Below are 25,079 nucleotides of genomic sequence, written 5' to 3'. Positions count from 1 at the left end.
GAAATTTATTGTTGGATTACGACCCTACTTCATGCAGGAAGGCAATGAAGGCAGTCCATTATCTACATTAGGTGTCTCTGCTGATTTTGTTCATTTACAGTCAGTCAAAAGAACATGGCAGCATACACTGGATGAATTCCTCCGATAACTATTAGGAGGTAAGATGGTTTTATAGTACTGTAGTTGTATTGTTAGTGTTCTAATTTGTTCTGTATTTCATTTAAATACATAATTTGTTACTCAGTTAAATAATAGTTTGTCTTTTTATCCCTTTTTAAGTATTTCCATGAAACTTAGGCTAATTGCAGTAGTGCATAATTGGACCAGAATGTACTGGTCCCAGTTAATCAGAATCCACTGTATTTCACATCAGCCTTCCTACTGCTTTTGTGTTTCTTCAAAGATGTATGTAGCTAGGACAAAGCGCTGGATGGAGTAATTTATGTAGCATTGTCTTGATAAAAGTTGGAGGGAAATGCCTTGAACAGCAGTAAGTACTTTAATGTAAGGATTGGTTGTTAACTGAGCTTTGTTAACCTAATGCTCCTTAAAGAGGCATAGGATGCTGGGAATCTTTGGACAAGAGCTGCCATTCTCTGCTCTGCACTCTGAATTCCCTACCTCAGTCTTTCCCTTTGCTGCACACTTTTACTTCATGACCTTCCCGGACCAGTTGCCTTCCTGAATTCTGTATTATGTTAGGTTTTTGTAGAAACAAGTTTCCTAAATCCCCCTGAGTAACTAAATGGGTTCTTGTCTTTGTTCTGCTTTTCTGTTATTGCTATTAAATACTTCCCTACATTGTTGTCCGTCTGCTACCTTGTTCCATATACACTTAACAAGTCTATCTAATTTACTTGTATTCTTAGCATGTTTTCTCACCTAACTTTTGTATTGTCAGTAAAAGTGAATACGTTGGAGATGAATTTTGATTCCAGCATGGCCTTGCTATGCTAGCCATGCTAGTCCAGAAGCTAACCTAAGTCTTTGTGGTTAGGCAAATCCCAATGTGGTGCCTTTGTCACTGTTGTGGCTCATTTGCAAAATGCAGCAGACCATGAATGTTGATAAAATCAAAGGTCACTGATGAATTGAGAGCTTGTGTTTCCAGAAAAGACATTTCAGTCTGCCAAAATATTCCTGATGATCAGGGACATTTGGAAACATTTGGGGTGGGGTGCAAGATGAAGAATTTATCTTTAAAAATAATTGAAATGTCTCATTTACTTGGTGCAATTATTTAAAAACACAAATTTCCATCAGTTATTGGTAAAATATTTCTAGAGGAAAATTAGTAATTCTGTGGAAATGTATGAGTTGTTTGATACATCATCTGTGTTTAGTGTAAAAGCTGAGATGCCAGGCAGAAAACATTTTTGACTCTTTGGTTCAGCAGCTTATGAACCACCGTGGACTTGATGGTGAGACCAGGAAACATTAAAGTTTTGTCATCTTCCCATTTGTAGTATGTACATATCTGCCAGCTCATGATCAGCAAATTCCAGTTCAGTTTGTTGTTGTGTTCCTCTTTCCTCAGCTAGCACACTGGGAAAAGATTCAGTATTTCCACAATTTGAGGCCATGGATTAGTGCTTCTGAGTTTGGTAAATACTGGATAAGTCATTTAATAAGCTCAATAGAATCTACACCTGCTGCATATATTTTTTACTGGCCCACAAAATACTTTTTGATCGTGGTAATATTGCAATAAAATTTACCAGATATTCCAATGCCCCCCCCCCCCCCAAATCCCACTCTCCCCTGCTATGTTTTAGTGAATGGTGTTGCTCGGATATTCTGGAATTCCTATCCATGTAGGGGTCTTTGTCCCAAATTTGCTAGTGCCCTTTGCTTGCACCCACCACTTACAGACTCTGTCTGTTGTAATTCTGCCATGAAATCCTTTGGAACTAATTAAGTCTTCCAAAATCACTAGAGAGTGCCTTATTTAAAATATTTTTGGCTTTATTTTATTATATAGGGTGAACTTTGTATTTTATTTGAACACTGTAAATTTAAAAGTGCTGGTGTGCTAAAACATGTTAACTAATTGATCTGTGGTACCTGTGCATATTTTCCCGTCAACTTTTAATTGAGAATGATAATGATTATGATCCAGAGAAGAAAATTGCTGTATATATCAGTACTAAACACATCATTACTTTGTTTGTGATTCTGAACTATGTTGTATTTGATTTGTTTTCAGTATGGAGACTACGATCCAAATTTTCATAAACCTGGTTTCTTGGCTCAGGATGAACTACTACCAAAAAGAGTAGGTCCAGCAACTTTCAGTGAAGCCCTTTACTTTTGTTAGATAATGCATAATATATTTTTAGAAATGATTTTTTACTAATTTATTACTGCTGTGGAGTTTATCAGAATCGGGTTGCTATCAGAGTCAGATTGCTATCGCAGACATGTATATTGTGAAGTTTCTGTTTTGTGGCAAGACTGTAGGGCATAACATTGGCTATAAATTAATAGTGGAAAAAAAGAGGAACAAGGTGGTAGTGTTCATGGCTTCATGGACTGTTCAGAAATCTGGTGGCAACTGGGAAGAAGCTGTTCCTAAAATGTCGAATGTGAGTCTTCAGACTGCTGTTTTTCTTTCCTCATAGTAGTAATGAGAAGAGGCCATGCATATCCTGGATGGTGAGGGGTCCTAGTGATGGATCTTGCAGCCTTGATGCAGCACCTCTTGAAGATGTTCTCCGTGATTAGGAGGGTTGAGCATGTGATGGTGCTGGCTGAGTCTACAACCCTCTGTAGTCTGTAGGTTTTAATGTCATATAAACTTAAAATATTGAAGGAAGAATACAAAATTATCCAAATTATCAATCAAATTTTGATAAATTGACCCAAAATGTTCTAGTTTTGCATAGAAATAAAAGCATTAATTATAGTGTGGAATGAGGTCATTTGGCTTCATGCTTTCATGAACTCTTAAGTAGAATTATCCAATTAATCCTGCTGGCTTATTTTTCCCCATTGCCCTCTAAATAGATAACTAATTTTGTTTAATGTTACTGTAAATTTATAATCTACCATTCTGTCAGGCACAGCCTTCCAGATCCTAAGAATTATCTTTTTAATAAATTTTTAAATTATTTCTCCTTGAGTTCTACAATAGTTATTTCTGTAATAGTTAATATTACTGAAGGGCTGCTACAGAATCTTGATTTTTTAAAAATCAAAAATGAATAAGAAACTGATGGTAAAACAGTAATGGATATTAATTGGTAAATAAATGTTAATGTAACAACTGTGCTGTGATTGATATGGTTTTTTTAAGCAAGAAGCAGGTTTGCTTTGTTTTAATGGATTAGGCAGGGATTTCAAAACTAGATTAATGTAGTCTGCTGTTTGAGCTGCAGTTTCTCATTTTCCATTTTGCACAGTATGCACCACTGAATATGTGTCACTTCTTTATTCTGCTTTAACACAGGCAATATTGATCCCTTAGATATGTTATGGAAATATTTTTAATGCTATTCATAAATTCTAGCCTTGAAAATGACATTGTTTGGTGAAAGTTTACTTTTTATATTGCCTGTTTTTTAGGTCCTTAAACAATATCAGATGACAGCAGACATGTGGGAAGAAAAGATAACAGCCTGGTATGCTGAGCACAGGGGAATTGCGAGGTAAGCACCACTACATCTAGTAGGATTTTATGATTGTATCTTTTTATTTAATTTGGTTATATATTCTGTGTTTTGGAAGTAAAAATTTCTAGTTTAGCAAAGGTCTCCGATTTTGAAGAAAAAGTAATTTAGGAAAAAAAAATTCACAACAAGAACAGTCAGATACCTCAAATCTGCACACTTGATTATTTTTTACACTTGCTCTGATCAAACATGCAATCATATTTAAATCTATCATTACCTACTTATGAAATCCATTAAATAATTAATAATCATTTTGTAGTGTTAGCCTGGTATCATGTATTTTGCACGAACCTAATCATTAAACTTGTTTCCAAATAACAAAAACAAAATTTTGAAATGCAGACATGTTGATCGTTACATAACCTCCATCTCAGTGGCTACGGATCAGGTCCTCCTCTGTTCAGTGTAATTCCTTGGGTTTTTGGCATCAGCTCTAGCTTGGTGTTAATTTGTGACCTTCATGGAATTGAGGTTTTGTTAATGCAATGAAATATCTCAAGGTCATGTTCTGCTTTTTTAATGTTGACTTAATTTCAGTTAATTTTAGTCTGTCCGACAAAATTTATTTACTGACACTTGAAATTTAATGTGCCCCAAGTTTACCTTAAGGCTAGTTGGCAGCATTTGCAATCGCTTCCTGCCCATTATTTGGAGTTGTTTGATCTGAGTTTTTAGTTCTTCTTTGTTTCTCCTTCGGCCCAGTACGATTTGGTTTAGTTATACCGATAAGTTAAGTGGTTAAAATAAATGTAAAACAAGCAATCCAATAAATACTATGATCCTATGCTTTTTAATGGTGAAAATAATCTAACCATGATACTGCCAAGCAAATGTACTAACCTCTCTTTTCATTTGTGTACTACTTTTTAAATTATTATCCACTTTTGATAGAGATGAAGCTGAAATGGAATATTTAAAGATTGCACAAGACCTAGAGATGTACGGAGTAAATTATTTCCCTATCACGGTATGTATTTTGTAATACTGAAATTGTAAAGTGCATGAATTATAGCAGGATGCCAGTGTAGTTATTAGCACAACGCTTTAGAGTACCAGAGAATCGGGTTCAATTCCTGCCGCTGCCTGTAAGTAGTTTGTATGTTCTCTGGGTGACTGTGTAGATTTCCTCCCGTGTACTGCATTTTACTCCCACAGTCCAAAGATGTATCAGTTGGTAGGTTAATTGGTCATTGTAATTTGTCCTGTGATTTGGCTAATATTAAATTGGAGGATTGCTGGATAGTACAACCCAAAGGGCTAGGAGGACCTATTTTGCGCTGTATCTCAATAAATAAACAAACAAACAAACTCAGGCAAAACCACTGAAAACCGAAGGACTTTTTGCTTGATCTTTTTTTACCATAAACTGTTCTTTAAAATTTTTGTTTACTTTTGTCAGAATAGAATACTTTTAATGCAGCAATTACGCGGGAAGTCGTATTCCTGCACAAAGAAATATTTAGGGGCTTTTAACTATGTAACAGGAAGAAGGTACAGGAGCCTTAGGTCCCACACCATCAAGTTCAGGACCTGTTATTACCCTTCAACCATCAGGCTCCTGAACCTGCTTCACCTCAGCACTGAACTGATCCACAACCTATGGACTCACTTTCAAGGGCTCTGCAACTCGTGTTCTCAGTGTTATTTATTATTATTTTGTATTTGCACAGATTGTGGTCTTTTGTACATTGGTTGCTTGTCGGTCTTTGTGTGTAGTTTTTCAATGATCCTATTGTACTACTTTGTTCCACTGTGAATGCCTGCAAGAAAATGAATCTCAGGGTAGTATATGGTGATATATAGAGTACAGTGCAAAAGTCTTAGGCACATATAAAAGTCTTGAGCTCCTTTGAACTCTTACAATGTACAAAGCTACTGGCAAATCTGAGTTTCGTGTGTAGTCTATTTTGTTACACAATAGATGATGCTTTCAACTTTAACAACATTATATTTGAATAATCAAATTTAATGATCAAAAATTTCATTTGAAAATTCATTATCACCATCAAAGGCCATGGAATAAAAAGGACTGCATTTCATAGATTTTTAAAAAAGGTAAGCAACAGGGAAAAGGGAGAGTAACAGTGAAAGGATATTAGATTTCTCTTGGGGACGGAGGTCCACTGTTTCTTTTTGTATTTTATAAATGACATGGGTGTAAAGAGAACAATTGCATTGTGAACTGCGATTAAAAGCCACCAGAGGAGTGATGTGGAAATGTATGTGGATGAGCCATTAAGACTAGCAGGACTGATTGAGAAAGTTGGGATCCTGGAGGCAAAGGTATACAAGAGAATAGAAGTCAAAAAGCAGTTTGTTAAACATTGCTTCAGCCACATTTGGAGTACATTGTCAGTTTTCTGGGCACAACATTCAGAAAAGGAGAAGAAAGTCTGAGAATTGGAGTGGGAGTGTGGCGGAAGCCATTTTGAATTTTTTGTTTTTTCATCGGAGTTAAGAGAGGCGGGACTGCGCAGGCGTGTGACGTCGGGTAGTGAAGAGCGGAAGATTTAAAAGGAGCACAACCTTATACAGCGGGCAGCGGAGTGAGCCGGGAGCAGAGCGAAGGCCTAAGGGCTTTGGCTCAACTGGCTTAGGTGGAAACGGGCGAGGCAAAGTAGGTTTGGTTTTCAATTTTTCCTGTTATTTGAGGAAAGGGGGGAAGTATGAGCGTGAGGGCAGCTTGTTGTTCTCAGTGTTGGATGTGAGAGGTCCTGGAGTCTTCCAGCCTCCCGGACGTCCACATCTGCGCCAGGTGCGCTGAGCTGCAGCTCCTAAAGGACTGTGTTTAGGGAACTGGAGCTGCAGCTCAATGACCTTTGTCGTGTCAGGGAGAGTGAGGAGTTGATAGAGAGAAGTTACAGGCAGGTGGTCACACCGGTGCCACGGGAGGAAGACAGGTGGGTCACGGTTAAGAAGGGGAAGTGGAAGGGTCGGGTACTAGAGAGTACCCCAGTGGCTGTGCCCCTTGACAATAAGTACTGCTGTTAGAGTACTGTTGGGGTGGGGGACAGCTTCCCTGGGGGAAGCAACAGTGGCCGTGCCTCCGGCACCGAGTCCAGCCCTGTAGCTCAGAAGGGTAGGGAAAGGAAGAGGAGGGCAGTAGTAATAGGGGACACAATAGTTAGGGGGTCAGATAGGCGATTCTGTGGACGCAGTCAGGAGACCAGTTTGGTAGTTTGCCTCCCTGTTGCCAGGGTCCGGGATGTTTCTGATTGCATCCAAGATATCCTGAAGTGGGAGGGTGAGGAGCCAGAGGTCGTGGTACATATAGGTGCCAATGACATAGGTAGGAAAACGGAAGAGGTCCTGAAAGGAGAATATAGGGAGTTAGGAAGGGAGTTGAGAAGAAGGACCGCAAAGGTAGTAATCTTGAGATTACTGTCTGTGCCACGCGACGGTGAGGGTAGGAATGGAATGAGGTGGAGGATAAATGCGTGGCTGAGGGATTGGAGTGGGGGCAGGGATTCAAGTTTTTGGATCATTGGGACCTCTTTTGGCACAGGTGTGACCTGTACAAAAAGGATGGGTTGCACTTGAATCCTAGGGGGACCAATATCGTGGCGGGGAGATTTGCAGAGGCTACTGAGGAGACTAAACTAGAATGGTTGGGGGGTGGGAATCAAAATGAAGAGACTAGGAGAGAGGAGGTTAGTTCACAAATGGAGAAAGCTAGTAGACAGTGTGTGAGGGAGGATAGGCAGGGGACAGAGAATGGGAGCACTCAGACCGAAGATGTAGGGGAGAAGGAAGAAAAAGATAACTAAGTTGTTTGCTCCATTAGGGATAAACAGAGAGTAAGAGGTGGAGAGTTTCTTAAATGCATCTATTTTAATGCTGGGAGCATTGTAAGAAAGGTGGATGAGCTTAGAGCATGGATTGATACCTGGAAATATGATGTTGTAGCTTCAGTGAAACATGGTTGCAGGAGGGGTGTGATTGGCAACTAAATATTCCTGGATTTTGTTGCTTCAGGTGTGATAGAATCGGAGGGGCAAGAGGGGGAGGTGTTGCATTGCTTGTCAGAGAAGATATAACAACGGTGCTTTGGCAGGATAGATTAGAAGGCTCGTCTAGGGAGGCTATTTGTGTGGAATTGAGGAATGGGAAAGGTGTAGTGACGCTTATAGGGGTGTATTATAGACCACCTAACGGGGAGCGAGAATTGGAGGAGCAAATTTGTAAGGAGATAGCAGATATTTGTAGTAAGCACATGTTGTGATTGTGGGAGATTTTAATTTTCCACACATTGACTGAGAAGCCCATTCTGTAAAAGGGCTGGATGGTTTGGGGTTTGTAAAATGTGTGCAAGATAGTTTTTTGCAGCAATACATAGAGGTACCAACTAGAGAAGGGGCAGTGTTGGATTTCCTGTTAGGGAGTGAGATAGGGCAGGTGACGGAGGTAGGTGTTGGGGAGCACTTCGGGTCCAGTGATCACAATACCATTACTTTCACTATAATTATGAAGGAGGATAGGACTGAACCCAGGGTTGAGATTTTTGATTGGAGAAAGACTAACTTTGAGGAGATGTGAAAGGATTTAGAAGGAGTGGATTGGGACAATTTGTTTTATGGGAAGGATGTAATAGAGAAATGGAGGTCATTTAAAGGTGAAATTTTGAGGGTACAGGATCTTTATGTTCCTGTTAGGTTGAAAGGAAAGGTTAGAAGTTTGAGAGAGCCATGGTTTTCAAGGGATATTGGAAACTTGGTTCAGAAAAAGAGAGGGATCTACAATAAATATAGGCAGCTTGGAGTAAATGAGGTGCTAGAGGAATATAAAGAATGTAAAAAGAATCTTAAGAAATAAATTAGAAAAGCTTAAAGAAGATATGAGGCTGCTTTGGCAAGTAGGGTGAAAATAAATCCAAAGGGTTCCTACAGTTATAGTAATAGCAAAAGGATAGTGAGGGATAAAATTGGTCCCTTAGAGAATCAGAGTGGACGGCTATGTGTGGAGCCAAAAGAGATGGGGAGATATTGAACAATTTCTTTTCTTCGGTATTCACTAAGAAGAAGGATATTGAATTGGGTAAGGTAAGGGAAACAAGAAGGGTAATTATGGAAAGTATGATTAAAGAAGAGGAAGTACTGGCGCTTTTAAGGAATATAAAAGTGGATAAGTCTCTGGGTCCGGACAGGATATTCCCTCGGACCTTGAGGGAAGTTAATGTGGAAATAGCAGGGGCTCTGACAGAAATATTTCAAATGTCATTAGAAACGAGGATGGTGCCGGAGGATTGGCGTATTGCTAATGTTGTTCAATTGTTTAACAAGTGTTCTAAGAGTAAACCTAGCAATTATCGGCCTGTGAGTTTGATGTCAGTGTTGGGTAAATTGATGGAAAATATTCTTAAGAGATGGTACATATAATTATCTGGTTAGACAGGGTCTGATTAGGAACAGTCAACATGGATTTGTGCGTGGAAGGTCATGTTTGACAAATCTTATTTAATTTTTTTGTTGAGGTTACTAAGAAAGTTAATGAGGGTAAAGCGGTGGATATTGTCTATATGGACTTTAGTAAGGCCTTTGACAAGGTTCCACACGGAAGGTTAGTTAGGAAGGTTCAATCGTTAGGTATTAATATTGAAGTAGTAAAATGGATTCAGCAGTGGCTGGATAGGAGACGCCAGAGAGTAGTGGTGGATAACTGTGTGTCAGATTGGAACGGTGTCTAGTGGTGTGCCTTAGGGATCTGTACTGGGTCCAATGTTGTTGGTCATATATATTAATAATCTGGATAATGGGGTGGTAAATTGGATTAGTAAGTATACAGATGATACTAAGATAGGTAGAGTTGTGGATAATGAAGTAGGTTTTCAAAGCTTGTAGAGAGATTCAGACCACTTAGAAGAGCGGGCTGAAAGATGGCAGATGGAGTTTAATGCTGATAAATGTGAGGTGCTACATTTTGGTAGGACTTATCAAAATAGGACATACGTGGTAAATGGTAGGGCATTGAAGAATGCAGTAGAAAAGAGGGATCTAGGAATAATGGTGCATAGTTCCCTGAAGGTGGAATCTCATGTGGATAGGGTGGTGAAGAAAGCTTTTGGTATGCTGGCCTTTATAAATCAGAGCATTGAGTATAGGAGTTGGGATGTAATGTTGAAATTGTATAAGGTATTGGTAAGGCCGAATTTGGAGTATTGTGTACAGTTCTGGTCACTGAATTATAGGAAAGATGTCAATAAAATTGAGAGAGTACAGAGGAGATTTACTAGAATGTTGCCTGGGTTTCATCTCCTAAGTTAAAGAGAAAGGTTGAACAAGTTGAGTCTTTATTCTTTGGAGCATAGAAGGTTGAGGGGAGACTTGATAGGGGTATTTAAAATTGAGGAGGATGGATAGAGTTGACGTGGATAGGCTTTTTCCATTGAGAGTAGGGGAGATTCAAACAAGAGGACATGTGTTGAAAGTTAAAGGGCAAAAGTTTAGGGGTAACATGAGGGGGAACTTCTTTATTCAGGGAGTGGTAGCTGTGTGGAACGAGCTTCCAGCAGAAGTGGTTGAGGCAGGTTCGATGTTGTTATTTAAAATTAAATTGGATAGCTATATGGACAAGAAAGAAATGGAGGGCTATGGGCTGAGTGCAGGTTGGTGAGACTAGGTGAGAGTAAGAGTTCGGCACGAACTAGAAGGGCTGAGATGGCCTGTTTTCGTGCTGTAATTGTTATATGGTTATATGGAAAGATGTAAAAGCTTTACAGAGGCTGTGGAAGAGATGTACTGAAATGCTTCCAGAGATTGACTTCAGTAATGTGAATAGCGTGGATAAGCTGAGGTTGTTCTTGGAAGTTGCAGAGTTATCTGTTTATTTTAAAACATAATTGGTATAGGTAGTCTAAATAAAGAAAACGGTCCCATTGAACAAAAAGCCATTGAATGAAGATAACATACAAAAGCGCTAAGTCACCCGAGTGAATCAATTCTTAAAAGCAAGACAGTGGATTGCTTTTATGTAGAGTTGCTACATACTCAAGTCAACTGTGAGTCTGTAATTTACTATGCAGATCTTCTGTTGGCAATATGTTTTTCGACAAGTGTTGTCAGTGACAGTGAAGTTGCTATTACAGCAGAGCAGGTTGCAATTGGAACTTCAATCTCAAATATTGTTTCCCTAATTGTAAGACCCTTCAGCTTGACGGGGAAGAGGATGTACCTTCCTGATGTGCATAGAGAATTCATGCATAATAATTGTCACTTGTATTAGAAATTCTAGAAAATGGGAATATTCAACTTGCTTTCGAAGCTGCAAATTAATAAATATCCACGGATAATGCTTATACCGTAAGGTAGCTATTACTACAGAAATTTACAGTAAATATTGAAGTGATCATGTCTATGAGAAAGTTAATGTTTCTAGTTAAAGACATTTCAGCAGAGTTGTTGAATAGTCAATATTTGAATAACTTTTCCAGTTGTATGGAAAAGTTCTTTTTAAATGTTTTGAATATAAATGATTTTTAATACAACTATATTTAAAAAAATCTATAAAAGCAAAATAAAAAGGATACTGACTTGCTGCTTGGAGTTGATGCACTTGGTCTTCATATCTACATCCCTGACAACAAGCTTTCATCTAAAAAGTCATTTGCGTGGAGTGGAATCAGAAACATTTCCTACAGTGAGAAAGAGGTAAAGAGCATTTGAGTCTGTTTACTGTGATTTCTTTGTTAAAATTCTGTAAATTAAAATCTATAGTCACATATATCATTGACGCATGCCAATAGGAATCCTATTAAGTAAAACAATATGCTTAAATCAGTTGATTTTTAGTTAACTATTTGCAGAAAGCTTACAGCTTGGTCAGACAGAATTTGGATTTGAGATTCATTTATTTTATGACAGTTATATCTTAATGGTGATCTGTTAATCATTTTGGCTGCTAACAGTTTGTTTTGGGCACTTTTATCACTGAAGAATGAAAGTAAATGGGTCGTACATCATGTTTTTACATTGCAAACAACAGGAATTCGGCAGATGCTGGAAATTCAAGCAACACACATCAAAGTTGCTGGTGAACACAGCAGGCCAGGCAGCACCTCTAGGAAGGGGTACAGTCGACATTTCGGGCCGAGACCCTTCGTCAGAACTAACTGAAGGAAGAGTTAGTAAGAGATTTGAAAGTGGGAGGGGGAGGGGGAGATCCAAAATGATAGGAGAAGACAGGAGGGGGAGGGATAGAGCCAAGAGCTGGACAGGTGATTAGCAAAGGGGATATGAGAGGATCATGGGACAGGAGGTCCAGGGAGAAAGGCAAGGGCAGGGGGGAACCAGAGGATGGGCAAGGGGTATAGTCAGAGGGAAGGAGGGAGAAAAAGGAGAGTGAGAGAAAGAATGTGTATAAAAATAAATAGCGGATGGGGTACAAGGGGGAGGTGGGGCATTAGCGGAAGTTAGAGAAGTCGATGTTCATGCCATCAGGTTGGAGGCTACCCAGACGGAACATAAGGTGTTGTTCCTCCAACCTGAGTGTGGCTTCATCTTTACAGTAGAGGAGGCTGTGGATAGACATGTCAGAATGGGAATGGGATGTGGAATTAAAATGTGTGGCCACTGGGAGATCCTGCTTTCTCTGGCGGACAGAGCGTAGGTATTCAGCAAAGCGGTCTCCCAGCCTGTGTCGGGTCTAGAAAGGGGAGGGAGGTGTCGGAAATGGACCAGTCGGCTGGGGTTATATACTGCGTCCGGTACTCCCGATGTGGCCTTCTATATATTGGTGAGACCCGACGCAGACTGGGAGATCGTTTTGCTGAACACCTACGCTATGCACCTTGCCCATCCTCTGGGTTCCCCCCCCACTTGTCTTTCTCCTTGGGCCTCCTGTCCCATGATCCTCTCATATCCCCTTTGCTAAACACCTGTCCAGCTCTTGGCTCCATCCCTCCCCCTCCTGTCTTCTCCTATCATTTTGGATCTCCCCCTCCCCCTCCCACTTTCAAATCTCTTACTCACTCTTCCTTCAGTTATTCCTGACGAAGGGTCTCGGCCTGAAACGTCGACTGTACCTCTTCCTAGAGATGCTGCTTGGCCTGCTGCGTTCACCAGCAACTTTGATGTGTGTTCCATGTTTTTACGTTGTCCAGGTTTCCTTTTGCTGTCTCAGTTCTAACTTTTTTTCCTGTTTTTCATTGATATATAAAGTGAAATACGCAGTTGTCTGCTACTTATTTACCTACTTAAAAAATGATGCTTGCAACTTAATTAGGGTCTAGAGCTTCCGAATTTGAAACTGTCAGATTCCAAACAAACTATGAAATAAATTATGATACAATTTCTTTATAAATGATACTTAACATATCAAATAAAGTGGTACAGTTAAGATACTGGCATGCAGAAAAATTGTTGTGTCACAATTTAATAGAGACTTTGATATATTTTAGCTTCATGTTGTCTTCAAATATGCAATTAATCCAGAGGAAGGATTATCTAAAGTAAATTGAAAGTTTATTTTTTCGCCATAAAATATAGACTAACAATTTAAACTTAATGCGAACTTTTTTTACAGTTTACCATCAAACCTTTGGACAAAAAGGCGGAGGTTTTCAAATTTTACTCTTCACAGCTCCGTGTAAATAAATTGGTGAGTGTATCTTATGAATTACACTAACAGTTTTTATCTTCTGTAATACCAAATGCATTGAAACTTATTTACAGTAGTTTGTGCTTATTTATGATCAATTCAAGTTTGTAAAAATTGGAGCAATAAACTTCAGATGCTAGAAAACTGGAATAAAATTGCATATGTGGTTTATCTGTGGCATTTTTTATTCCATAGGATTCTGAATTCTAGATTATTGGGGGTATTTAAAGAACATGCACTTTGAAAGGTTAGCAAATTGAGGACATGGAAGAAGAGATGAGGCTAGAGCAGATCAATCTTGATCATGTTAAATGATGGAATAGGCTTGAGAGGTTTAATCTTGCATCTGTTTTGCTAAGCAGTAAATGACTTGCTGGAGGAACTCAGTGAGTTGTGCAGCATATACAGGAGGAGATGAATTGTTGACATCTTGGGTCGAAATTCTGCATCAGGGCCCAGCTGAGTTCCTCCAGCATCTACGGTCTCGTGTTTCCTATTTTCCTATATTCCTGGCAGCACTTGGAGGTTGAGTTCATCTGCACAGAGCAAAATTGCTGATGTTTGAGGTTATAGAGTCTTCATCAAAACTGCAAAAGCAAGGAGATAAAGGTTCCCGATCGCAAAAGGGGGTATGTGGATAAACACGGGGAACATCTGATGATGTGCAGAATGATCAAACTATTTATTTAGGAATAATGACTTGTGGAGAGGAGATAATGGGTGGCATGGTAGCATATTTATCACAACACCACAGTACCGGTGACTCGGGTTCAATTCCTGCTGCTGCCCGTAAAGAGTTTGTACCATCTCCCCATGACCACGTGGGTTTCCTCTTGGTGCTGTGGTTTCCTCTCACAGTTCAATGATGTACCGGTTAGTGGGTTAATTGGTCATTGTCAATTGTCCTGTGATTAGTCTAGGGTTAAATCGGGGGATTGATGGGTAGCATGGCTCTAAGGCCTGCTCCGCTCTGTGTGTAACTCAATAAAGTAATAAAGAGCAAATGGAACCACAAAGGTCACCTGAGGGGTAGCTTTTTCACATAATTTGTCATGAGTACATGGTAAAGATCTTCTGGAAGTGAGTAGAGGTGGGTACAATAACAGCACTTAAAAGACTTTTGGACAGGTGTGTGAATAGGAAAGATTTAGGGGAAAGAGATATGGGTAAAATGTGGGCATATGGGACGATCTGAGATGGTTATCTTGGTCAGCATGGATTGGAGGAGTGAAAGGCCATTTTCTGTGCTCTGTGACTCCAAAAGGCAACTAGATGCACAGGGTTGCCCTTGACATCCAAATCAAAAATGTACACCCTTAATTGGAAAGGTGTATTTGCATTTGGTTCTTATGATGTTTACCTTTTTCTCTATAGAAATGTACCTTTCTGTTTCAATTTGATTCTTTTATTTCCTCTTCTGTTGTGAACTGCCAGTTTTTAAACGAATTGTTATCTTGATAGCTTTGATCTGCATCCCACCAACTCTCCTCTGCAATATAACTATTTTTAACCCCCACATTTCCAATTCTGATAAAGGGTTCTTGATTTGAAGCATGTGCATTGTTTCTTTTCCCATAGTTGTTTGACTTGTTGAGTAGTAGATGTTGGATACTTTGTAGTAGATAAGCCAAGCTATGATATTGCTATAAATGTCTGCTTCCTACCATTTTAAAAATGATGGTTGGTACAATGAATTATTTTGCCACTTTAGTGGGTATCAATTATGCTTTTGTTGGTTTGGTTTAAATAATCTTACCAGTTTATGTATGTTTTACACTTGAGCTAATTGCAGTCTTGATTGTTTGTGGTATAAAGGAAAGTCCAGTAAAGACCTTATTGCAATTGTATAGAGCCTACATCTGGCATCTTGAAGACAACTATGAACTCCTGATGTAAAAAGGTTGAGAGTGATTAAAGATCCGTGGAGAGAGTATAATGAAGATTCACGAGGCTGGTTACCAATTGAAGAAAGATTTGAGGCTGCAATTGTTTTCCTTGTAACTTAAAGGGATATCATGATATATAAAAGTCTTAGAGATTGACAGGCTGGTTGCTGGGAGGATATTCCTCCTGACTGATAAGCTTAAGAGAAGGATACAGTTTGAGAATAAGGGGTAGATTGCTTAGGACAGAGATGAAGATAGATTACTTCACTTGGGGGGTGGTAGATGTTTAGAATTCTTTACCCTTGCTGTTGTGGGAGCTTAGTTGTTATGCTCATTCAAAATAGTGATGCATTTTTAGACATTCAGAAATGGAGAAATATTGGGATAGTGCTAAAAATGGCATTTTATACAAGATGAGATTTTGATTACTGGGGGCATAGACTCAAAAGGCTGCATGGATTCCTCTCAAGCCCTTGTGATATAGCACAGTGGCTGCTTATCTACCCTATTGAGTTCAAGCTATTAGTTGCAGTGAGATGGCAAACACCTTTAGGTCTGGAGTCAGTTCTTGCTTTTTTTTAAAATATATAACAACCAGGGCAAAATAACGTGTATTGCAATTCATCATTTGGTTTTGGTATTCCCCATGAATCGATATTGATCCCCACAGGAACCACCAATTTAACTGTGTTACGTACCCCATAACTGGGTTGCCAAACCAGCAGAAATGGAACACTCGTTGGAGTCTGTGATTACTAGGAACTAATAAAGTTTTATTAAAGAAATAAGTAATACAGTACACTAACCGCAAGGATATAAATGTAACAGGTTAGCAATGATAGTATACACATATACACAGAAATAGGGTAATAGGAATCAACCAAGCTCTATCACAGTCTAGGGGTAAAATGATCAGTCTTAAGGTGAAGCAGAGTTCAGTTCAGTCCAGTGCAGTTCGAAGTAATCGCTGTTGTTGTACCGTTGGGGGGGGGGGGGAGAGAGAGAGAGATGCAATTGGTTTCAGGCAAACCTTTCGATGCCTTCTGATCCAGCTGTGGTCACCGACTGTGACCCCTCCGTTCCGGATGCGATTGTTCTTCCGTGGTGAACCCAGCATTCAGACAAGGGCGGACACACACCAGGTTCCCACCGATTGTACCTTTACACACTATGAGCCTCTGACCAATTCCCGTGAATCGGTCCTCCAAACTCCGACCAACTTATGGGGCACACTGCTCTTTCCCGGGTCTCGTGGCGTGTGTCCCATGCCTTAGCAACCGGCTATTTTTATCCCCCTGATGAGGTATCACCTGTCCATCAAACTTCAAACAGTTCAGGTTCAAAGCAAACGGTCTGTGGCAGATGCCAACATCTGAATTGTGTCTCTTTCTCGTTAATCTCTCTCTTCTCTCTTATTTGCATTTTGAATGTTTCTCCATTGTCTTTCGTTATCTCTCTCATTAGCATGATCCATTCTGCAGCTCTGCTTGGCTTCACACATGACAACTGTCTTGTCTGCCATTCAGTTAGTCCATTTATGCCTTGATATTAGAGCCGAACACTCTATTACCTCCGTAAGTTGTAAATGTGTTTGTTTAAGTGAACCTCCCTTGTAGAAAACTATTGAAAGCTCTTTAGAGATAATAATTTAAAAATGTGAGTATCAATAAATTTCATAACCATGCAATCTTAATGGAGATTTAAAAACAGGATTAAAAGGTGCAATTTAAATAAATAATGTATACTTGATATTTTTTTAAATTTTTGGTTCCTTTCCTGTTTTAGGATGATGTTGAAATTCAATTGTGAAATAAATGTTTTAAAAATTTGAACCTGCATTGGATGTGGATTTTTTTTAAGGTAGGTATACACTTTGGAAAGGCAGACTGATTCAATATGTCTTCAAGCAGCCAATCAAATTTCTTACTGTAGCTACTCTTATTAACATTTTTTGGTTTCCATAGCACTTTCTGTTCAGAAAAAGGAAGCTGTCTTTGTCATCTATGGGGATGACGAAAATAGACTTGCATGGGGAGTCCATGTTATTTGAAATTCTATTTCATTGTCATAATAATGACAAATCACCCTTTATTTTGTTTGTTTTCAGATATTGCAGTTATGCATTGGAAATCATGACTTGTTTATGAGAAGAAGAAAAGTAGATTCAATTGAAGTTCAGCAGATGAAAGCTCAAGCCAGAGAAGAAAAGGCTAGGAAAAAGGTTAGTCCATTCCATGTAAAATTATGCATGTGATAGTTTATTTAATGCTGGTCCATTGATGTGACAGGAGTATTTTCCCTGAAAGATGGATTACTATGATTTCAGATGGAACGTCAAAGGTTAGCCAGAGAGAAAAAGTTGAGGGAGGAGGCTGAGCGAGCAAAAGAAGATTTGGAGAGGCGACTTTATCAATTACAGGATGAGTCCAGGCTCGCAAATGAAGCGCTGGTGAGTCATTGTGGAGCACAATTATAGACCATCTGTAAATGTAAATTCTGTTTTCTTTGTATATTTTGGTATGGCACAGTCTTGTGCAGAGATATTGTACTACTCGATTGACCAGTATTGTCCATATTTCTCAATCTGCTGCGTGTGCCTAATGAATTTGAACTCCTCTTTTCAAAATATTTATGGAATTAATGCTAAATAGATATATTATTCACCTGGTCTCTTGAAGTAGTAACACTACACTGGAAATGAAGTTTAAAATCTCTAAAAGCAGGGATTATTGAGAAATTACTAAAACTTCTTTCAGGCATTTCCAGGATATAATGGTCTTCAAACAATGAAAACTATAATTAAAAAATGTAATCTAAAAAATGTAATCTAATGTGCAGCATATGTCAATGATCTGAGTATTTTGAGTGTGATTGGTCAGAATTGAGCAGAAGAATGTAAAAGTTGATTGTGTATGTAGCTATTGCAAGAATTGCCACAGAGATTGGCAATGGCAGTGTGAACTATAAGCTTTAGGCCTTTATAATCAAGGAGTAGGAACTAGGCTGTTTGGTGCCTGGTTTATGGGAATCAACAAGTTTTCAAGTTCTTAAGGCTGAATGTAAATTAAACTGGTGTAAATTTGTCACAACTTCTAAGGAATATAGATAAGCTATGAGAGGGAAAGTGTACAGATCATTGGCTTGTTTGAACTTGTGGGTGCAAGTGCTCGTGGGCATGATGGATAATGGAATGTTTTTGTTGAGAATTGATTAAAATTTTCAGTTTTGGAAGACCAGTACTGAACTATTCTTATTTCCTAATTGACAGTTTGTTCCTTTGAAATTTCCACAGTGTTGTGAAAGAGTATAAAACTATGCAGATTTGCATAATTTTTTTCAGAATGTCAGTCATGGGTGACATTTAGCTTTACTGAAATGTCTAGACCCATTAATTAGTACTAAATAATAGGTGTTAATGAGATGGCTGCCAATCAAAGCAATGAATTATTCTGTACAAAGCCTTTTGGTTAGTAGTAACCAGTTTTAACCACATATGTGCTTTATGGCTGTCAAGAGGGTGAACCCTCGCAAGGCGGCAAACCTGCCCCAACCAACTGGCTGAGGTATTCAAAGACATCTTCAGTCTTTTATTGCTATTGTTGGAAGTTCCCACTCCCTTCAAAAGGGCAACAATTATACCAGTGCCCGAGAAGAGCAGTGTGAGCTGATTTAATGAAGATCATACGGTAGTACTCACATCTACAGTGATGAAATGCTTTGAGAGGTTGGTCATTGGATAGAATCAACACCATTTCAGGAAAGAACTGCACCCACTGCAATTTGCCTGTCTGCAGCAGACGCGATCTCAATGGTTCTCCATGCAACCTTGGATCACCTGGACATGCAAATAACTGTCAGGATGCTGTTTATAGACTACTGCTCAGCATCTAACCTCATCATTTCTACAAGCTAAAGGCTACAGAACCTAAGCCTCTGTACCTCCCTCTGCAACTGGATTCTTGAACTCCTAACCAGAGGACCAGAATCTGTGCGGATTGGAAATAACATCTCCACCTAGCTAACTATCAACACTGACGCACCACACGGATGTGTGCTTAGCCCACTGCTGTACTCCCTTTACACCCATGATTGTGTGGCTAAGCATAGCTCAAATGCCATGTATAAATTTGTTGATGATACAGCCATTGTTGGTAGAATTTCAAATGGTGAAAAAAGAGCGTACAGGAGCGAGATATACCAATTAGTTCAATGGTGTCCCAGCAACATCCTTGCACTCATTTTCAGCAATACCAAATATCTGATTGTGGACTTCAGGAAGGGTAAGATGAGGGAACACTAATCAACCCTCACAGAGGGATCAGAAGTGGAAAGAGTGAGCAATTTCAAGTTCCTGGGTGTCAGCATCTCTGAGGATCGTTCCTGGGCCCAACATATCAATGCAGCTGCAAAGAAAGCATGACAGTGGTTTATATTTCATTCGGAGTTTGAGGAGATTTGTAATGTCACCAAAGACCCTCGCAAATTTCTACAGATGTACCGTGGAGAGCATTCTAACTGGCGTGATCATCTTCAAGGAGTCGTATTCCATGTCAATATATTATGCTGTTTATTCATCTATCTTATTATGAACGTAAAGAATTCAGATTCAAATGCCATCTATAAATTTGCTGATGACACAACTCCTGTGGCAAGGCAGAATTTCAGATGGTGATGAGAGGGTGTACAGGAGCGAGGTATATCAGCTAGTTGAGTGCTGCCGCAGCAGCAACCTTGCACTTGATGTCACTAAGTCCAAAGAACTGTGGATTTCAGAAAGAGTAGGGCAAGGAAGCACACACCAATCCTCCTAGAGGGATCAGAAGTGGAAAGAGTGAGCAATTTCAAGTTCCTGAGTGTCAATATCCCTGAAGACCTAACCTTCTTGCAACATATTGACGCAGTAATAAAGAAGGCAAGACGGCTGCTATATTTCATTAGGAGTTTGAGGAGATTTGTCAACTGCAACACTTGAAAACTTCTACAAGTGTACTGTGGAGAGCATTCTGATTGTCTGCATCACCATCTGGTATTGGGAGGTAGGGCTACTGCACAGGATGGAATTAAGTTGCCAAAACCTGTAGTCAGCTGTATCGTGGGTATTGGCTTTCGTAGTATCCAAAGCATCTTCAGGGAGTAGTGCAGCATCCATCATTAAGGACCCCCTCCATCCAGGACCTGCCCTCTTCTCAGTGTTACTGTCAGGAAGGAGGTACAGAAGTCTGAAGGCATACACTCAATGATTTGGGAGTAGCTTCTTCTCCTCTGCCAGTTTCTAATTGGACATTGAACCCATGAACACCACCTCACTACTTTTATTTCTGATTTTTGCACCACTTATTTTAACTTAGCTACTTAATTGACATATACTTTATACAATGATATTTATTTACCATGTATTCCAATGTACTGCTGCCATAAAGTTAACACATTTCATGACATACTCCTCTGTCAAACCTGATTGTGATTCTCTTTTGAGTTTACAGACCGTGGGTAAGGCTTAAGTTTTATCACATACCGATATGTATTCAGGAAGTTAATGCTTTTTCTTAGATACGATCAGAGGAGACTGCTGACTTGCTTGCTGAGAAGGCACAGATTGCAGAAGAGGAGGCCAAGCTGCTCGCTCAGAAAGCAGCAGAAGCAGAGCAGGAGCGACAAAGGTTGGAAGTCACAGCCTTGAAGACAAAAGAGGAAAAGCGTCTAATGGAACAGAAGATGCGAGAAGCAGAGTTGATAGCTGTTAAGCTTGTGGAGGAATCAGAGAGGAGGTTGGTTAGCTTGCATTTTGGAAGACATCTGTTTGCCTATGTGATAAATGACGTGCAGTATATTTTGTGGAAGTCAGTGTCGTCAGAGGGTGACTACTAAACCTGTAGTTAAATCAGTTCACATTAAGTGTAATTGAGTTCAAGAGCCATGAGGTAATGTTACAGCTATATAAGACCTTGGTCAGACTTCATGTGGAGCACTGTGTTCAGTTCTGGTCACTTCACTACGGGAAGGATGTGCATACCATAGAGGGAGTGCGGAGGAGATTTACAAGGAGGTTGCCTGGATTGGAGGAGTACCTTATTGAGAATAGGTTGAGTGCACTTGACCTTTTCTCCTTGGAGTGATGGAGGATGAGAGGTGAGCTGATAGAGGTGTATAAGATGATGAGGTGCATTGATCGTGTGGATAGTCAGAGGCTTTTTTCCAAGGCTGAAGTGGCTAACATGAGGATGCAGAGTTTTAAGGTGCTTGGAAATGGGTACTGAGGGGATGTCAGGGGTAAGTTTTTCACACAGAGAATGGTGGGTGCATGGAATGCACTGCCGGCAGTGGTGGTGGAAGCAGATACAATAGGGTATTTTAAGAGCTTCTTGGATAGGTACATGGAGCTTAGAAAAATAGAGGGCTATGCAGTTGGGAAATTCCAGACAGTTTCTAGAGTAGGTTACATGGTTGGCACAACATTGTGGGCTGAAGGGCCTGTAATGTGCTATGGATTTCTACGTTCTAAGTAATGATTATGTGAAAATCCTACAACGGTCAGTCTTTTCTCATTCATTCTTTTGCCAGCATTCTTTCCCAAACCTATCTGTTGATCAGGCCAGTTTAAGAGATCAGAATTTAGAAATCAGAAAGTGAACCTGAATCAATGTGGCTAGAAAACTATCAAGTACTTCATAAAATAGAAAGGAGAGCCATGGTTACTACATAATTGCAATGGCATTGTCTCTCTTCCACAAGTAGATAATATTCTCTTAAATGGTCCTTCATTTGTGATGGGTGTTTTTTTTTTCTGATGGGTATTGTCTAAAGGTTCCTCATGTAATCATAGGGCAAAATTAAGTGATGGTTGATTTAGTGACTCATTGAAACTAGGAACACACTGTTGTTTTATCATTTCCAGAAGGAATGTCTTGGCATTGTTTTGTAGTGATGGAATAGTGTTATTATACAATCTTTACTTTAAAAATATTTATTTCAGATCTAAGGAAGCAGAACAGCTCAAGCAAGATCTGACTGAAGCTCGAGAGGCAGAGAGAAGAGCCAAGCATAGACTGCTGGAGATTACAAAACCCAGTTATCCGGTATATGCAAAAATATGACTTGGAAGTATTTTTTGTGTGTATGTATGTTTAATTTACTTAATAACATAGTTTATTCATTTAAAAAAGACATTCATGTTTCACATATATGGTTAGTATTGAATTATTGATTCTCTTCATTGTTATGAACGAATGTACTTGCACAATGCAGAATAATGTGCAATTTGTCTAGAGTGATGAATGGTGAATGCACCTCAGAAGTTAATTTGCTGACTGAATTAGTTTAGCAATGTTTACTGAATTCATAATAGGTAAAAGATCTTTAAGAAGTACAGCTGATGTCTCAACTTTTAAATCTGATTCACTTAGGTTATAGCTTCATATTCAGCTCATCCCCCTGCTGATGTTGGTGATCTTAACTTAGAATCTGGATCTTTTAAATTTGACTTCAAGGATACTGATATGAAGCGGCTATCCATGGAAATAGAGCGAGAACGGTAAGTTACTGTACTTCTACCTCCTTTGCGTTCGTCCGGGGATGTACTGCATGCCAGTGGCATCAGATGAGCTTCAGAATTAATAATATTTGCAGCCTTGAAAGGCAAATAACGTGCACAATTTTAATTTACTTCATAGTGTGGAATACATGGAAAAAAGCAAACACCTGCAAGAGCAGTTGAAGGAACTAAAAACTGAAATTGAAGCTCTGAAATTAGAAGAACGACATGCTAACATGGGCATCCCTACCAGTGAGACCATGGAATTTTCTGATAATACTTACACACCACTCAGTAATGTGAGTTTTCTTTTTTGAATATGTACTTGTGTATTACCTCTAAATGCATGTTGCTTTAATGCAAAACAGTAAAGATTCTTTGACTTATTAGTCTAGTAGTATTAAGATAGAACAAAACATAGTTTTGTATATTAACTTGTTTTCTGTCAATTTGAGTTTGTGAAGAAATTAAAGAACATCATCTATCATGTCCACCTTACTGGGACAGAACAATCTCTCTGCATCTTGACATAATTATCTGGGTAGTCTTTTGTCTGTTTTAAATTTCTTGTAGCACTTTATCACCTACCTGGTATGTGTCCTTATATCTCTGTGTTTAAAAATAAAAAAAAAATGCTATTCCTGTAACAATTACTATTCAAATGTAACTCTCTTCAGCCTAATTTACTGATGCCTCCCGCTGACTTGAAATTGGGGGTATCATAACTGCAAAAAAGTAAATAGTTTTCAGAATGTCAAATTATATCTCATTCCAGATGGGATCTAATGTATGTACACTTTCAGGATATTGCCTGTTATAGCATATTTTAACTGGATTATTTTATAGTTTGTATTCAAATCTGTTCAAAAATAATGAAAAATACAGAAATGTGTCTTTACTCCCAACACCTTTGTTGTGAAGGAAGAGGAGGTTACTGTTGTATGATAGTTCTGTACATGTTTCTGTAATATTCATATACTTGTGTAGTTTCTTTAATGTCGTAAGATGCCCAAAGTCTACGAAATGTGCTATCAAACAAAATTTTATTAATAAAATAGAATTAAATAAGGAGGTCTTAAGGCAGATGTTTTGTGTCTTAATGGTGAAATAGAGCTGACAAAATGAAGTGGGTTATTTTGGAAGTTCTAGAACTTGGGTCCTTGGCCACTAGTATTCTACTAAAATCCCACACTTAAACTGGAGATACCTAATATAGTTATGATGCTCTGGATTAGTAATAGAGGAAGATGAGGCCATGGAAAGGATTGAACACAAAATGGAGAATTTAAGATATACTTGGGGGGCCTTGCAGAAGCATGGTAACGGGTGATTGCAACCTTAATGAAGAACTTGAGTTGAATTTTGCATGTGTTTAAGTTTATCAAAGATAGAAGATGGGCTCCTGGTCAGAAGAGCCTTAACGTGGCCATGTCCTGGAACAGTAAATGAGCTGAGTGAAGCAGTATGGAGTTAAATCATGGATGGCAACTATAAGCTGAAAACAGAAGTGTGTTGTGGTGACCACATGGCTGTGTACCAGTTCCTGTGTCTTTCAGTCAGAAGGTTGAGGCTTCCAGTGTCAATCCAGGACTAGTTAACACTTAAGGACATTCTAAGCAGATGTTGCATTGTCCAAGGTGCTGTCTTAAGGGTGACCCATTAAATAGACCTCATCTGACCATTCAGATAATTGCAGTGTATTCTGGTACAGTTAGCAAAACTGGGAAGGATTTTCTTTCCTGGCCTGATCAACATTTTGCCTACAATCAATGATTAAGAAAGTGCTACTTCTCGTATTAGTATATTTGGAACTGTGCTGGGATATTGAGCAAAATACAAGCTCCTGAGGAACCCAGTGGGTCATTCAGCTTCTATGAAGGACTATCCTTTTGCTACCTTGGTTATTGCTGAGCCACTGTGTTCCTCTAGCAACTCATTTTTTGTTACGAACACTAGTTGACTTGAAGTTGCCTGAAAAGAAAATGATAATGACCACCAGAAAGAATAATTAATTCAATGGTGAGTGTTTGGGGACATTGAACATAAAACACAAGGATCAAGAACACGAGTGGGACTATTTAATGCTTTGGGCTGCATGTTACTCAATCTCCACAATGTCATTTTCCTGCACTGTCTGCATATCCATTTTAATCCTTAATACCTGAAATCTATTAATATCTGGAGGGAGAAGGATAAATCACATGTACCAGTATTGCAATGGAATAAAGGGAGTTACAGAGTCATTAGAGGAGCTTGCCCAGTTGGATTGGAGGGAGATACTGGTGGGGATGACAGCAGAACAGAGGTGGCTGAAGTTTCTGAGGATAGTTCACAAGGCGTGGGATGATGGTGAAGATGGCGGCGCGACGCAGCTCGCAGCGGCCACTCCGGTGGTGATGT

General features: G+C 39.2%; 1 protein-coding gene across 4 annotated transcripts in view; it reads left to right on the top strand.

Annotated features, from left to right (window-relative positions):
* Nucleotides 1–25,079, top strand: part of nf2b (NF2, moesin-ezrin-radixin like (MERLIN) tumor suppressor b) — a 58,020-nt gene that overhangs the window by 25,044 nt on the left and 7,897 nt on the right. For all 4 annotated transcript variants that reach the window (XM_072243380.1, XM_072243381.1, XM_072243377.1 and 1 more), the window contains exons 6-16: nt 2,207–2,275; nt 3,565–3,647; nt 4,563–4,638; nt 11,177–11,314; nt 13,188–13,262; nt 17,256–17,369; nt 17,475–17,597; nt 20,699–20,916; nt 22,122–22,224; nt 22,552–22,679; nt 22,819–22,978. In XM_072243380.1, coding sequence (XP_072099481.1) covers nt 2,207–2,275; nt 3,565–3,647; nt 4,563–4,638; nt 11,177–11,314; nt 13,188–13,262; nt 17,256–17,369; nt 17,475–17,597; nt 20,699–20,916; nt 22,122–22,224; nt 22,552–22,679; nt 22,819–22,978 — 1,287 coding nt within the window. The remainder of the gene's footprint in view (nt 1–2,206; nt 2,276–3,564; nt 3,648–4,562; nt 4,639–11,176; nt 11,315–13,187; nt 13,263–17,255; nt 17,370–17,474; nt 17,598–20,698; nt 20,917–22,121; nt 22,225–22,551; nt 22,680–22,818; nt 22,979–25,079) is intronic.

Source organism: Mobula birostris, chromosome 25 (genome assembly GCF_030028105.1).
Source record: "Mobula birostris isolate sMobBir1 chromosome 25, sMobBir1.hap1, whole genome shotgun sequence".
NCBI classification, from domain to species: Eukaryota; Metazoa; Chordata; class Chondrichthyes; order Myliobatiformes; family Myliobatidae; genus Mobula; species Mobula birostris.
This window is presented reverse-complemented; position numbering and strand designations above follow the sequence as displayed.